This window comes from Pseudopipra pipra, chromosome Z (assembly GCF_036250125.1).
Source record: "Pseudopipra pipra isolate bDixPip1 chromosome Z, bDixPip1.hap1, whole genome shotgun sequence".
Classification (NCBI taxonomy): domain Eukaryota; kingdom Metazoa; phylum Chordata; class Aves; order Passeriformes; family Pipridae; genus Pseudopipra; species Pseudopipra pipra.
In genome coordinates this window covers 69,413,871-69,427,762 of record NC_087581.1, presented here as the reverse complement: position 1 = coordinate 69,427,762, position 13,892 = coordinate 69,413,871, and the positions used below count along the sequence as shown (strand labels likewise).

The 13,892-nt window shown below is 47.2% G+C and overlaps 1 protein-coding gene across 4 annotated transcripts in view; it reads left to right on the top strand.

Moving 5' to 3' along the window:
* The window catches only part of PSD3 (pleckstrin and Sec7 domain containing 3), a 113,521-nt gene that overhangs the window by 27,116 nt on the left and 72,513 nt on the right, over positions 1-13,892 (top strand). For 2 of the 4 annotated variants that reach the window (XM_064642316.1, XM_064642317.1), the window contains one exon: positions 986-1,366. In XM_064642316.1, the coding sequence (XP_064498386.1) occupies positions 986-1,366 (381 nt within the window). Of the gene's footprint in view, positions 1-985; positions 1,367-4,626; positions 4,647-7,473; positions 7,559-13,892 lie in introns of those variants that run through there. The other 2 variants (XM_064642319.1, XM_064642318.1) reach the window with 2 other exon arrangements.

The window sequence follows — 13,892 nt, the reverse complement described above, 5'->3', positions numbered from 1 at the left end:
GCTGTGATGTGCTTTCTATATCAATCTATCTATCTATCTATCTATCTATCTGTCTATCTATCTATCTATCTGTCTATCTATCTATCTATCTATGTTAATAGAATTTTTGCTATACATACTGCAAGAAGTGTGCTCTGCTTTTTATGAGAGCATCCTGATTTGCTTGCTTTCTTTCCTGATGCACATCTTTGACAAAGTTGGTGTGCTCTGAGCAAACCGGGCCCGCTCTGACCTGTTGAGCTGTTTGCTGATGAGACAACAGGATCTCAGCAAGGGAGGCTCTCCTGACTCTGCACCATGGGATATGTGGAGTTTTGCTTTGGCTAGCACACGGGATTACTCAGGCTGGCAGCCCTAACCTCTGGCATGTGCTGTGAGGAGCCCCACTGTATTTGATGTGGCAGAGAAGAAAACTCTTCTGCAGGGGGATGCTGCACCTTCCCCTGTAAATCAGCAAGCAGGCTGAGTCTTCTCCCTTCAAATCTGGTTCTCCTGGCTCCATGTGTTTAATTGCACTTGCTTCCCTTTGCATTTTGGAGTTATTTCCTTCAGCTTTTTGCTGAAGACCCCAGTCCTAGGAGCTAGTAAACTATCCTTCGGGGCAGAGGCTCTGTCTGAGTACACATCTCCAAGATGTGCAGCCTCTGGCATGGCACTGGTGTTGGGACATACCTTATGTGTATGTGAGTGCATTTTCTCCTTTGCACATAAGCAGCTGATTTCTCTGTTAGACAACATTAGGTTGTCCCCCAGCCCCCTCTTTTACCCAGAAGATTGTTTCTTTTTATGTCCCCAGAGAGGGAGATGGTGCCAGTCATAAACAGAGGTGGTGCGAGGAGAAGCTAGCATTTTACCTGCAGTGCCCTCTCCTGCACAAAGCCGCGCTGACCTTTCTGTTCACAAAGGCGGAAAGTGCGAGAAGGTTCAACCAGAAGCCCAAACCTTGCCCCCAAGCTGAAACGTGCTGTTTCTGGTTAATTTTCAGGATGACGGAGGAGGGCGAAGCAGCCGCAGGAGGATATGAAGATTTCCTTGGGCAGAGGCACTCCGACGTCTCCACTGATCTGTACAGCTCACAGTTCGAAAACATCCTAGACAACGCATCTTTATACTACAGTGCAGAGTCACTGGAGACGTTGTACTCGGAGCCTGACAGCTACTTCAGCTTTGAGATGCCACTCACTCCCATGATCCAGCAGCGCATGAAGGAGGGTGGACAGTTTTTAGATCGGACGTCAGCTTTGGGGCAGCCAGATGTCCCTGACAGGGAGGTGAAGGGATGTGGTGAAGGCATCACCAATGGCTTAAAGGATACAAGCAAAACACTCTTCAGAGGAGATGTCACAGAAGTCCCTCATCTGGAAAGGTAAAAGCAGTGGGTGAGCTTTTTGTGTGCCTGCTGATTTTTCCCCAGTCTCTGTTTACTTCAGTGTACTGTTGCAGAGTGTAGTTTTTTCTCTTTCAATACTGCAGATTTTCTACAGAGAATAATTTCCAGTGTGACAGAGTGAGCTGCAGGAGAGAAGTGAGCCATCCAAACCTGCCATTCATTAGAAAAGTGGAAATTCATTATATGAAGGTTTATTGGTGATACTTGTGTTGATAAAAGTCTGCCTGGTATTGTCAAATCTATCTCCTCCTGTCTCTGGAGGAGTTAGTTACTGGTTACAGATGAACCTTTTTGAGCTCCAATCCCTACCTGAAATTATCAGCGGCAGTTTTAGGAGCAGTAACACTCTATGCACATGGATGAGTTGTCCAAATGCAGTTTGTGATTTGGATGTTAAAGGTGTGGCTCTGGGCATAGCTTTTCCTATCTTGAGGTCGGTGGGAGTTTTGAGCATTACTTCAGCTGGGATGAGGTTTTGCTCCCACCACATTCACAGGACTAGAGATTGTTAGGTGTGGCTGTGATTTGTGCAGTAGTTACTTATTGAGAGAGGAGGCAGTGTTGCAAAAATGTTAATAATTTCCGTTTAGGTAAAGGGAGAGATAAGAAAACCTATTAAAAGAAAGAGTCACGTGAGAAGCAAAAAGTAGGCTGAAAATACTGTACAATTGTACAAACTCATTCTAAGCCAAGTTTCCTCGTGTGCTGTCAGAGAGGGTGGGGAGAGCGAAAGGCAGCCACAGACAAAGTGGGAGGTTGTGTCAAAAGCAATAATCTGCAGAGTGGTGAGGGTGCCACTCATCTGCAAAGGGATGAGGGACTTGTGAGTAACAAAAATGCCTCTGGTCTCCATCTTCCAGAGACGGGATGTTATCTAAGAGTCCTTAGACTACTCCCTTAGATGAAACTAATTTGAGCTTTCCTGGGAGTCAGCAGTGGTAGATCTTTTATCTGTTTTATTACTTTTGTGCTAGCATGAAAGAAGTCCTTGGAGCAGAAGTAGTTTTGTTAAGTTTATGGATTAAAGATTTGCTCTTAAACCAAAGGCAGAAGGACTTTGAAGTTTAAAATATTTTTGCATCAATCCTACAGTAAAAAAGGTGCTTAAATCTTGTGCATGCATGGTGACAATAGGCAATAAGTGACTGCTAACCTGCAATAACCTCTATGAAGCCAGAAACTGAGGTCAGTCTTGGCACTTGCAGCTCCTTACTTATACCAAAACCAGAGACATGAAATTGGGCAGTGGAGGACAAGTAGTGCATACAGACCCTGATTCTGTTACCCCATTGTTGCAGCATCTAACATCTAGAAGATATTTTCAAGTAAGACCCTCATTGGCTCATCAAGACAAAAGTTACCACAAAGACAAGGTGTACTTAGGTGAGTCTCATTAGGTGCCTGGCTAATGTTGATTTCACTAGGAATTAATTTTAGTTTAAATTTGCAGTCCTACTGATAAACCAACAGAGGGTTTTTAAATTCTTTTTTTTCCTCCCCTTAACAAATAAAAAAACCCCCAAAAAACCCCAAACCCAAAGAAGTGTCCCCAGCAGCGGGTTTGTTAGGAAGCTGTGCTGGTGTGGTCTGCAGGCTCTGTTAGGGACAAGGCTCGAGGGCTCACTTAAGGTAGGTGCCAATAGAGAAAGCAGCAGTATGGCCAGTCATGGATATGGCCAACAGAGTAATCCTCCCAGCAATAACCTGATAGCCAACACGACCCCTCCCTGCCCGGTATTCTGAGTATCATGTTGCGGTCGCACCAGATGTGTATGTGGTGTTGTGCAGGTGACTGACAGGCCGCGTGTGCTGTTTTGTTGGAACCAGCGAGGAATCACGGCGCTGCAGTTCGTGAGTGAGGAGCGCTGCGTGCATGCTGGGGGGTGGCGCGGGGTTTGTTCGCTGAGGCGTCAAGACGGTGTGTCCTGGCGATGCTCAGGCGAACCAGAAACAGCCTCTGGGAGCCGTGTCTGCTCACGGAGTTTGCGGGCGCGGTTGTGTTGCCTGAAGCGATCCGAGACTCGTTTAAGTCCACGTGTGTGATACGTGTACGGCAGGCTCTGCGGCACCTCTGCCTCCCTCCCGCCGAAGTTCTCCTTTCCGGCGGTGCCGTGAGCCTGCGGCGGTGCCTCGGGGCCGCAGTTCCTCACGCGTAGCGCCTGCCTGGCGCTGCAGAGCAACGGGGGGCACCCACCGCAGTGCTCCAGCCCTCCCGGAGGAGGAGGAGGAGGAGGAGGCAGGGGAGGCAAGCCCTCCGCCCCGCCGTGCCTGACCCTGCGCTCCCTGCGCGCTGCCCGGCCGAGGGCTCCCCCCGAGGGCTCCCCCCGAGCGCTCCCCGGCTCCCCCCGAGCGCTCCCCGGCTCCCCCCGCTCCCAGCCCCGGCTCCGGAGGGCGGTGCCGGCAGGAGAGCGGCGGGAGGAGCCCCTCCCATAGGGGTGGGGGCAGCTGTGGGGTCTCAGCATGTGGATACTGGCAAGTGCAAAGCGAAGGGGGGGGTGGAATTTTGTTGGGATGCGTGGTAAGGGGTGGAGGGGTTTGGGAGCAAAGCAAGGCAACGTGGCAGTGCGGGACGGGCAAGGAGCATGAGCCCCATCTTTTTTCCAGAAACGGCGCTGCCAACCCGAGCGAGCAAAAACCGAAACCAAAACGTCAGCAGTGCCCCGTGCCGTGGTGTTTCGGTGACATGAAAAGTGTGTGGGGAGGGAGCTTCCCAGTGCCAGCGCTTGTTTATGGGGGAACAGTGTGAAACACGTGCAGCTCTTTCCCGGCCCAGTGCAGAAGGGGACGGCGGATGTGAGAGCAAAGAGCTGGTGCTTTTACACCTGGAAAACTGAAAGCCGTGTGCCATTTAGGAGAGCCTGGTCTCCCCGTGGCCACGTCCTCCTCATAGCAGGTAGCTGAGCACCACGGCCCCTTTTGCACCTGTCCGGAGGGATCCGGTGCGGAGCTGACACGCGGACCCTGGGCGGAGTGAGGTTTTGATGCGTTAAGGGCAAGGAAACCTGGTCTTGTAATGAATAAGCGGGAGGGTAACATCCTTCTCGGCTCTTAGGAAATCGCAGGCTTTGGGAGGGGTCAGCTCTGGTATGTGAAGGCCGGTCACATGCCTTCAGAACTGAAAAAAAAAAAAAAAAAAAAAGGAGGAAAAAAAGATATTAGACGCTTGCGGGCTGCAAGTTCCTATGGCTCCTGGGTGTCTGGAGGTTTCATCCCTGCTGTCCTCCTCCCTGTCAGCTGCTGGCCGTGGTTAAACGCAGTAAGTCCTGGCGAGAGCTGTACGACGGACCTGCCGGCTCTGGCAGGGACTCGCTGTGCTTCCTTAGGGCAAGGGGATGTCAGCTGGCCCCCACGTCTTCCTAAATGGCAGGCTGGCTTGCTTTTGCAAGTAGTTCTTTCCTAGCACAGCTTAGGTGCCCTTTCTGCCTGGTCAGTGGAGGAGGGATGGTTGGGGGAGAAGGATGTGCAGCTTGCCTTCCTTTGGGAGTAGTCCCGGCTCTTTGTGTCTTTGGGAGGGGCTTAAATCTCTTTCCTAGGTAGGCAGTGATCATTCCTCTGGGAGAAAAGCCCCAAATCTCTGCAGTTTGAAGTCGTCTTAAATTTCCACAGGAGGAGGTGGGAGGGCTGGGGGAGGAGGGGTAGTATGTGAGGTTTTAGAGCTAAGGGTCAGCCTTCCTGTGTGTCAGGGCACCACGGGATCCTCGTGAAGTGTGCTGACCCACAGGTTGCCAGTGTAATGAAGCTTTGTAGTGGCAATAAAGACATTGCATTTGGGCTGTGCTTGGTGCCCTTGTCTCTGTGTTGTCCCTGCAGAGGCATGCAGTCCCCACTGTTGCACCCATGCCCTAGGTGCTGCACGCCTCCCTTCTCAAGCTGGAGGGCTGTGTTAAGACACAGCAAGGCTCAGCCATCCTATATGGGAGCTTGTTCTTACTCTCAGAGGCAATAAGGAAAACTGTTTGTAAGGTGCTACACAGACACTGAGCCTGGACAAGGTGTAACCATTTACACCAAGTCAGAGTGGGACGAAAGGGATGTATTTCCAAAGTGGTAAGATATACCAGAGAGAAAAGTGAGTTATCTTTTCTATGTATAGAGCATCAGTGTGACTAGAAGTGTAGTATGAAATTCTCTCTATGATGATCTCCATCCTTATACTTTCAGACTTTAAAGACAGAATTTCTTCTAGTTGTTCCTTTTACTTCACTCTTTAGAGCAGGCTCTCCTGTTATATGATCGAGTCAGAATAAGAAATTAAAAGTAAAAAAAAAAGAACACCAAACCAAAAAATTTTAAGGCGTTTCTTTTCCTGAGTTGGGAAGGTGTGGTCTCTTTTGGTAGGACATTGCCCAAGATTTTTCTGGATCCAGAGAGAAAATAAAAAAAATCTGTACTGCAGCTCCTAATCCTCAAAAATGCTAAATGTTTTCCACCTGCTATCATCTTCAAAGAACTGCTGGTGCTCAGCAAATTCTGGAAGTGCTGTTATTTTTTTCCCCTAGATTTGCAAACACAAATTTAGTCACATATATATTCAAGAGGGGAAGAAAACAAACTCCCTAAAGCAATCTGGTGATTCTCAGAATAAAAGCACAAGAACACAGACTGCAATTCCCAAGGGTGCCAGGTTACTTTTAATTGTTGGGACCTCTTATAGGAGTTCCTGTGATGGTGTTATTTCTTCTGCATATGGATAATTTCCAGCAGTTTCTTAGTTGGCACTCTGCCCATTCCTTCTTTGAGACAATAAACTTTGTTGACAAATAAACCCAGTTTTGATTCCTTTCACCAGGTTGATTCTCTAAGTTTCCTCCCAGTTTATCAGTATCCTGCATGCCATTTATAATTCTGATTTTCGGTTTGTACACTGGTATTTTTGTCCAAGGTAGCTTGTATTTGATTTTTCAGTGTAGACATGAGACTCAATACGTAGATATCCAACATGTAATCTTCATACATTCATTTTGTTGGTCTGTTCAACAGCAGTCTGGTAGAGCTTTTTTTCCCCTTTGAAGATTCACCTTGTGACCTGGTTGAATTTTTTCACTCCGTATGAAATCTGCTGAGATCCCTGTGTTCCTGAGCGGATGGTTTTCAGACATGCCTCAGCTCATGACAAACTTTGAGACCTAGGAGACATAGGACTTTCAGAAGGTGATATTTCGTATTTGCTGCCAACCATATGCCCAGGATGTAGAAACTTATTCAGAGGAATGCTATTGGTTGTTGTCCTAGAAGACCGAATGCATCAGATTCATCTGCAGCTAGTGAGCAAGCAGACAAGTGCTGGAGCCCATTTGCTGACACATCTGTCGGTTCCTGAGCCACTACTAAGCACCATGTGCTGGCATGGATATGTTGGATCCAGGTACAGATGAACTGGCACAGTCCACAGGGGCAAATTTCTGACACCACTGGCATTTTGACAGCTGAGGATTTGCCCCACTATTGCACAGCATGGTAACTTCAAAAATGTTAAGCCACACTGTTCACTTTGCTACTCCCTGCAGGAATGTGGCATCACTTTATCAAGGTTCTGGAGAGACAATGTACAGAGTTTGCCTTTGCTCGGTCTGATGAGATGCTTGCAATGCCAGTGTAGTGAGAGTTTGTAAAGCTGCTTCTAGTTCCTAAATAAACTGTTGTTTTAGAGAAAAAAAAGGCTGCTGATTTTTTGCCTCTTCACTTCCCAGCCTCCTCTGAAAATAAAACAAACAAAACAAAAATCCAGGAGCTGACAGAGACAGAAAAGAGAAAGAAAAAAAAAGTGAAGCAGCTGATCAGTTCTCTACACAAAGCACTTCAGTATAGAGCTGTCAGCAGCTCAGCTTCTAAGCTGGCATCTGTTGGCATATCTCCATTAAAGTCAAAGCCATTTAGGTCAGGAAGCCTTGATTCACCAAAACCGAGGCGTCTCTGCCAGCTCCGAGCCAGTCCCGAAGCGCAGCAGTGTCTCATCCATTAGCCACGACTGGCTGCTAGTCAAGCCCCCCCTCCATGTTATTGCTGGTTAAGTCTCTTCTTCCTCCGTCTGTCTGTTGGGATAGAGAGAGACAGAGCCTGGCAGCTGGCAGGGAGGCGTACAGGCATGTATAGCTTCGGATGTGATGCTGGAGCAGCGGTGGAGAAGAACAGGGCACACAGCGTGCAGACTCCTTGCTAGCACAGCTGGTGAGCTGTGGGTTGTTTGGGGTTGTTTTTTCTTTACTGGGGAACTCTTGTCTTTTGTTGTTATTCACTACTCTTTTTGAGGACAGGTGGTTCATTTTGCTGCGTGGTTTCAGTGTAAAGCTCCTGTGTGATACTAGTGCCAGTGCTGAAGTGCTCCCTCTGCACATCTTTACACCAGAAGGTGTACACACCTGTATTTTTATGCATCTGTTTGGCTCCTAGCTGGGGAGGACCAGCTGCCCCATTAATATGCACTCCCTGGGCCAGTCTCCAGACACTTAAACTGAGCCCAATCTGTGGCTTCCCAGTTTTGCTCCTGTCCTGTAAGACTCTGCAGGAGCCTCGTGGGGAAAGGTCATGCTGGTGCTGAGCACAGGGATGGCTCTTGACACCTGGAGCTGGTGGGCTCGGAGGGGAGAGCCTGAGGGTTACTGATACACTGAGACTGAGTGTTTTCTGAGCAAGCTCGTGGGTTTGCAGTGCATTTTTTGGATCTCTTTTTTGTTTATATTTGGGGGCACGTGGGTCAGATCCTGATCATGGGACCATCCTGCTGCATTCAGGAGACCAGTCTACGTGTCTCTGTATCTGCCAGAAGCATGCATTGCAGGGGGAGCCCTTGGATACCCTCTGTGGCAAGGGTCAGGTTTTCACTTTCTAGACATGGTGGCATTAATGGGGTGAGAGTCCCTTTATGACTGCTAACCCTTGCCACAGCGATGTAAGGAGCCTGAGGTCAAAAGGGAATCAAACCTAAAGTATTTTTAGCAAGACATTTGTACTTCAGGCAACGGGCCAGCGTGTGTGTGTAATAAAGGACACGCTGTCTCTCGGAAGGACTGCAGTCCTTTCCCTGCATATGGCAGGACTTCTTGTCCTCATGCTGTGATCCTGCAATGACGACGACTGCGTTTGGTGTATGCAAGCCTACGAGAAATGGCATTTTCTGAATGCTCTAGCTCTTACCTCCCTTTTTTGTGATCGGCTGGAATTCTTTTAATCAAAGAAAAAGGCAGATAATTACAGGAAGCAAGAGGTTATTTTTAAGCAGCAGTGTGTGCATTTCAGCCCCTGAAATTGACTTTGCATATGTATTTTATTGATAACCGTTAGGAGATTACAGGGCTTGTTACTTTTAACTTTGCTCCTCTCTGTGTGATGTGACAAGGCTGAGGTACTTTTTAAAGGATGCTTGGTGGTTGCTCTGGCTTGTGGAAGCAGTCCTCTCTTCGTGTGTCCTGGCTGATGCTGTGCTTGTGAGACCCCCACTGAACTGAGTTGCAGCAAAGTGCAGCTGTGTCAATCCTCAAAGAGGGATCTACTTCAAAGCGTGTCTTTGAAGAGAATCCATACGTAGGACTTCAAAGCTGATTAAACCATTTGGAGTAAAATAGCATACTGAGTCATCTGCTAGGAAAGGGCATTATTTGTATTTTTATTATTTTTTTCCCCTTCCTACAGTTGTTTCTTGAAAGAGCCCTGGAGCTGAAGGTAACTGGCAAGGTAGATCGTTGCTCGAAGTGCTTTTGTGCTCACTCTGTCCTGACCCCAAAGAAGCTGGTTTGGAGCTGCAGTAAAGCTGCAGCAGAGCCGTTCCCAGCCCATTTGTGTGGTCGGGTCATTTGTAGCAGGAACTGACTCATCACATCCCACTGCTGATGGGATTTCTTCGCTTTCTCCAGTGGGGCTACTCCTTTCAGAGCCCGGCTGTTCAAGCACAGCTTTTCAGCTCCCTTGAAACAAAATTCAGCCTGTGCTACTGCTTATTTCTTATTGGCTCTGAAATGTGGAAGGTTGTCACTGGCTGAACATCCACACCTGCTTTTTTGATGTCCCTGCCACACTTCAAGGTGAGAACTGCTTCTAGAGGGGCTGGTGAATTAGAAATAGAGCCAGTGTTGATGGTGATGGTTCAGGGACTGCCTTCCTGTTTCAGAACTAGGAGGAGAAGGCTTGAAGCAAAGGCATTTAAAACAACAGGACCAGCACTGTGCTGCAGAGGGTGATTATCAGCTCCAGTGTGGCTCCTCAGTGGATGCTGTACCCCTGCCGAAAACATTACTTCTGGCCCTACTTTCAGTGTGCCAGAATGCCTCCCCACCCTTCCTTACTTTTAATCATTGCTGTATTTGCCTGACACAGCCTGCCTTGGAGAGGAGCTGATGTTAAAGGTGTGCACATTTATTTGAGAGAGAAAGTTGGTTTTCCTTCTGTTTCCTCCTCCTTTCTTTCCAAAAAGACTGTGAAAACCCCAGGCTTGTCTTGTCCAGGCTCCGTGTACAATCCTCCGTGCACCCAGTGTCCTCCCTCCAGAAGTGCATTCCAGATGAATTGGTGTTCCTTGGGGAAGGAACATGTGCACCCAGGGGAGTCCATGTGCCACACAGCATATGCTGTGCAGCAGTCTGGTGAAAATGGCAGGCGGTGGCACGCTGGGATCACTGGTGTGGCTGAGAGGAGGACAGCACTTGGGCTGAGTTGTCACACCCTGCCACTCGGATGTGGCATCACCTCTGAACATCACCTCCTTGTTAGCAGCTGGGCCACTTGCTCCATGGTGGATCGGAGCTCTTGCTCCCATGAAGCAAAATGCTGATGTGCTTTTATTCCTTGAGACAAAACAGAGCTTTTTTTCCTCTGTGGATTTGCTAAAAAATGAAGAGCATCTCAAGGTTTTTAAGGCATCTGAAACGGCACATGCTGAGACCGAGGTTTCCACTTGCAGCCTAGTTACTGGCCCTGCTCTGTTTTTTGCTGGAAGTTGCAGCCATTCCTCAACTATACATTGCTGTGTAGAGTCTCAGTTTTGGTGAAACCTGGGATGGGAGGCAGGGGGGAGTAAGTGAATCTAGAATATTCTAGAACAGATCAGGTGTGCTAAAGTGCCGTACATGGCAAGATTGAGATACATTGACATTGGGAGCTAAATCACTGTAGAACTATCAATTATGGCATAAATGAAGAAAACAGTATAAAATGTTTCAGGCTCTGCTTAACTGTTATGGGAAAGCTTTATGGAGCTTACAGTGTGCCCGTGTCTCATCCAGGAGTGTGGAGTGGTGACTGCTGTTGTTAGAAAGCATTGAATTTACCACAGCAGCTGTTTATTGAATTGCTGTGATTTCTGCTGGATATGGTGGTCACATCCTCTGTGCGTTCCCTGCAAACACACAGGTGTTTTGACAGAAGGAGCAAGGATGCATCAAGAGTGTATTGCTGGGGACGGAAATATGAAGGTCTAAGGACCTGGTTTCTGGCCACAGCTGATGTGCTATGAGACTGGAGAGGTATGGGGATTTTTGTAGCCTGCTTTCTGTTTGCTGATAGCAGAGATTAATATAAGTATCCCTGGATAAAAATCAGGAGCCATTGCTGTACAGGCAATTACTAGTAATATCACTACACTCGCTTTTGGCCTTGAGTCTAGGATTAGGTGGAATGTAATCTGTTACATTTTTCAGGCTGCTTTTGTTGGAGTTTTCTCATTATTATATGATGAAGAGTAAAGCTGCATGAAAAATCCGTGTACAGTCTTGCTCTGCATCACAAAGCCCTTTCTTGGCTCTGTTTTGATAGTGATGCTGCTGTGGATTCTTTACGTGTAGAAACTGTAGACTGCAGAAGAGAGACCTGTATGTAGGCTTGGTTGCTCCTAGCTCTTGATTAGAGTCCATTATATAAGCACCTTACAGGGGGAGGGAAGTATTGCTGAGTTCAGCAGCTGGGTAAACTGAGGTACAGATGGAAAATGGTGCACCTTGAGAGTCTTGAAAATAAGAAGAGAGGTCAGCCTTTCCCCTGAGTAACACCCTTTGGACCCCACTAAAACGTCTCTTCCTGAAGACAGCCTACATAGTCATGCACAGGGCATCTGCATTTCCTACTCCCTCAGTGGTGTGAGCACTGAGGCTTCTCACCACCTAAAACACTTGAGAACTGAAGTCTCACTTTAATGTTAAGAATCTGTCATTTCCCCTGAACGAGAGGCTTATGTTACAGGCAACATATATGGATGATGTGACAGCCTTTTTGTACTTACTAAGTAATAAGCTAATCAACTGTCAGATTAACTGTTGGAATAACTGAAGGACGCATCCCTTATTCTTTGATACGTGTACGGGGACCACCAGTCGGGATGAAGCTTTAAATAGGGGAGGTTGGAAGATAAGGTTTCTTGTGAAGTCCTGCTGGCTAGTTTTTGGTGAGCAGGGTAAAAAGCGCACTCTCCTCCTTGCTGGGTGTTCCTCCTTCTCTCCCAGCCGCTGCTCTGAGAGGCAGAACAGAAGCTGGGAGCTGCCGTACTGTTTATTTCACTAAGTGCCAGATGCTGGCACTTCCGTTCTTTCTAAACTTGTGGTGGTTTGTGGTAACGTTGACTCTCGTTAGTGCACTGGTTCCTAGCAGGGTGCAGATGTTTCTTGTCAGCTTTGGCCATCTTTCAGGGCTATAAATACTGCCTTTAATAAAGAGCAGTGGTGAAAGAGGACTGTGATTTATGAGTGAGGCTCTGTGAGTTGGCATGGCTTTTGATTTGTACGTGAAAGACTCTTGTAGATGGCGTTAGCTCACCTGGTTATCCCTTGCTTTTGTCAGTTGTTAGAGCTGGGAATTTGGAACCAGTCGTGCCTGATTTCAGTGGACAAGGCCTTGACTGGGGCATGTGTCAGAGGACTCTGGAATTTGCTTTCTTCACAGGTTTGGTGCAGACCAAATTTAGAGAATTTCAGACGTTGGCTGGTGATTTTGGAAAGGGCTGAGGAGGCATTTTCCACAATGTCGGGAGGGGCTTTTTTTCTTTCTAGGGTAGCCGATGGTCAGTGATGTTAATGCTGTTGGAATTGTATTTACAGTATTAATTCCCTGCTCAGAACACTGAGACTGACCTCCTTTTGTTATAGCACTTTTTTATTTACACTAAAGCCAATGCAAAATTAAATCCCCAGTATTTGCAAAACAGGCTAGATTTCTGTTTTCCCCCGATACTTGATAAGAAAGTTTTACCCACAGTGTGGATGTGTGATATTTATAATGTTCTAGCAGCAGTGGAAGGATGGAAACAGATAAAATGTTCCTTTCCATAGGAGCACTGCATACCTCCTTCTCTCAAACCATGGATGGGAAGAAAGGTAGGACACAGGTCGATGATTAGTGTGGAAGGAGGCATGCAGAATGCCAAATATTTTTATTTTAAGCTCACTTTATATGAAAATCTCATCTTTAAAGGGTTAATAAGTGGCTAGCAGATATTTGAGTAAATGGCTATATAATCATTACTGGAGCACAACAATAGTTGTTTTAACCATGGCTTGTTAACTCTGAAGATTACAGTGGTGTATGAAGCCGTGGTATGTTGTTTAAAGTGCTATGTATTTAAAGTCATCTTTAACTCATTCCACTCATATCTGCCCTGTGCATGACCCCTGCTGATCATTCATTAGCCCTGTGTAAATGGGGTTTTAGTAGAAAGAATTTCTGTGTAGTATTTTTAAAAAATAAAAATGCTGTCAAGTGCACACACACACAGTGCTGAGATTTTTGCAAGAATTTTCATGCCAGTGTCAGAGAGAAGTTTTTCTAAAGTTAAAAGCCTGCCTGTATGCAGGGATGTGTATGTGGGGGTGTGCTTTTTGGTGTGGCGGGCTCCTGCCTCTTTGATGGGAGAAGGAAAGCTCACCAGAGCTTTCCTGCTATAGTAGTGGTGGGAGGAATCTGTAAATGCATGATTGATCTAAAGTGCCCTGGGATTACCATGCTGAACATCCTGGCTTTGAGCAGCTGATGAGGGAAAGAATTGCCACCACGAGGGAGCAGGAGGAAAGCAGGGAGTTCTCCAGGCGCTGGCGTGGATGGCTTGTGTCTCTCATTCCCCAAACTGGGTTCCTTCCTCCTAGTCCTGCTTTTTCTAGCAGTGCCTCCCCATGGGATGTCCGCTGCTCATGGGCAACACAGAAGCCACTGAGAATTCTGGTGGCGTCATTTTAGACTGGGGGAATTGTATTGTTTCCAGGCAACTGGAGAAGAATGAGGAAGGGACTTGTGCTGACTCAGCTCAGATTAACTGAACACCCTGGCTTAATCAATGCATTTCTCCTGTAAATTGGCTAATGGCCGATTTTTACAGGGGCCTCTTCAAACCAGACAAGCAGTTGGGTTAAAAAATACTAGTGCAAGAAGCAAATGAAGAACCAGTGTTCTCAGGTGCAGTTGTAGACTGATAATAGCAAACAGCTCTCTCTGAAGTTAGCGTAAGCGGTAGATGCTTACCACAGTCAGAAAGTCGGTTCTTGGCTCTCTGTGTTTAACACTCTTAAACTTCTGGTGGCTGCTGAATAAA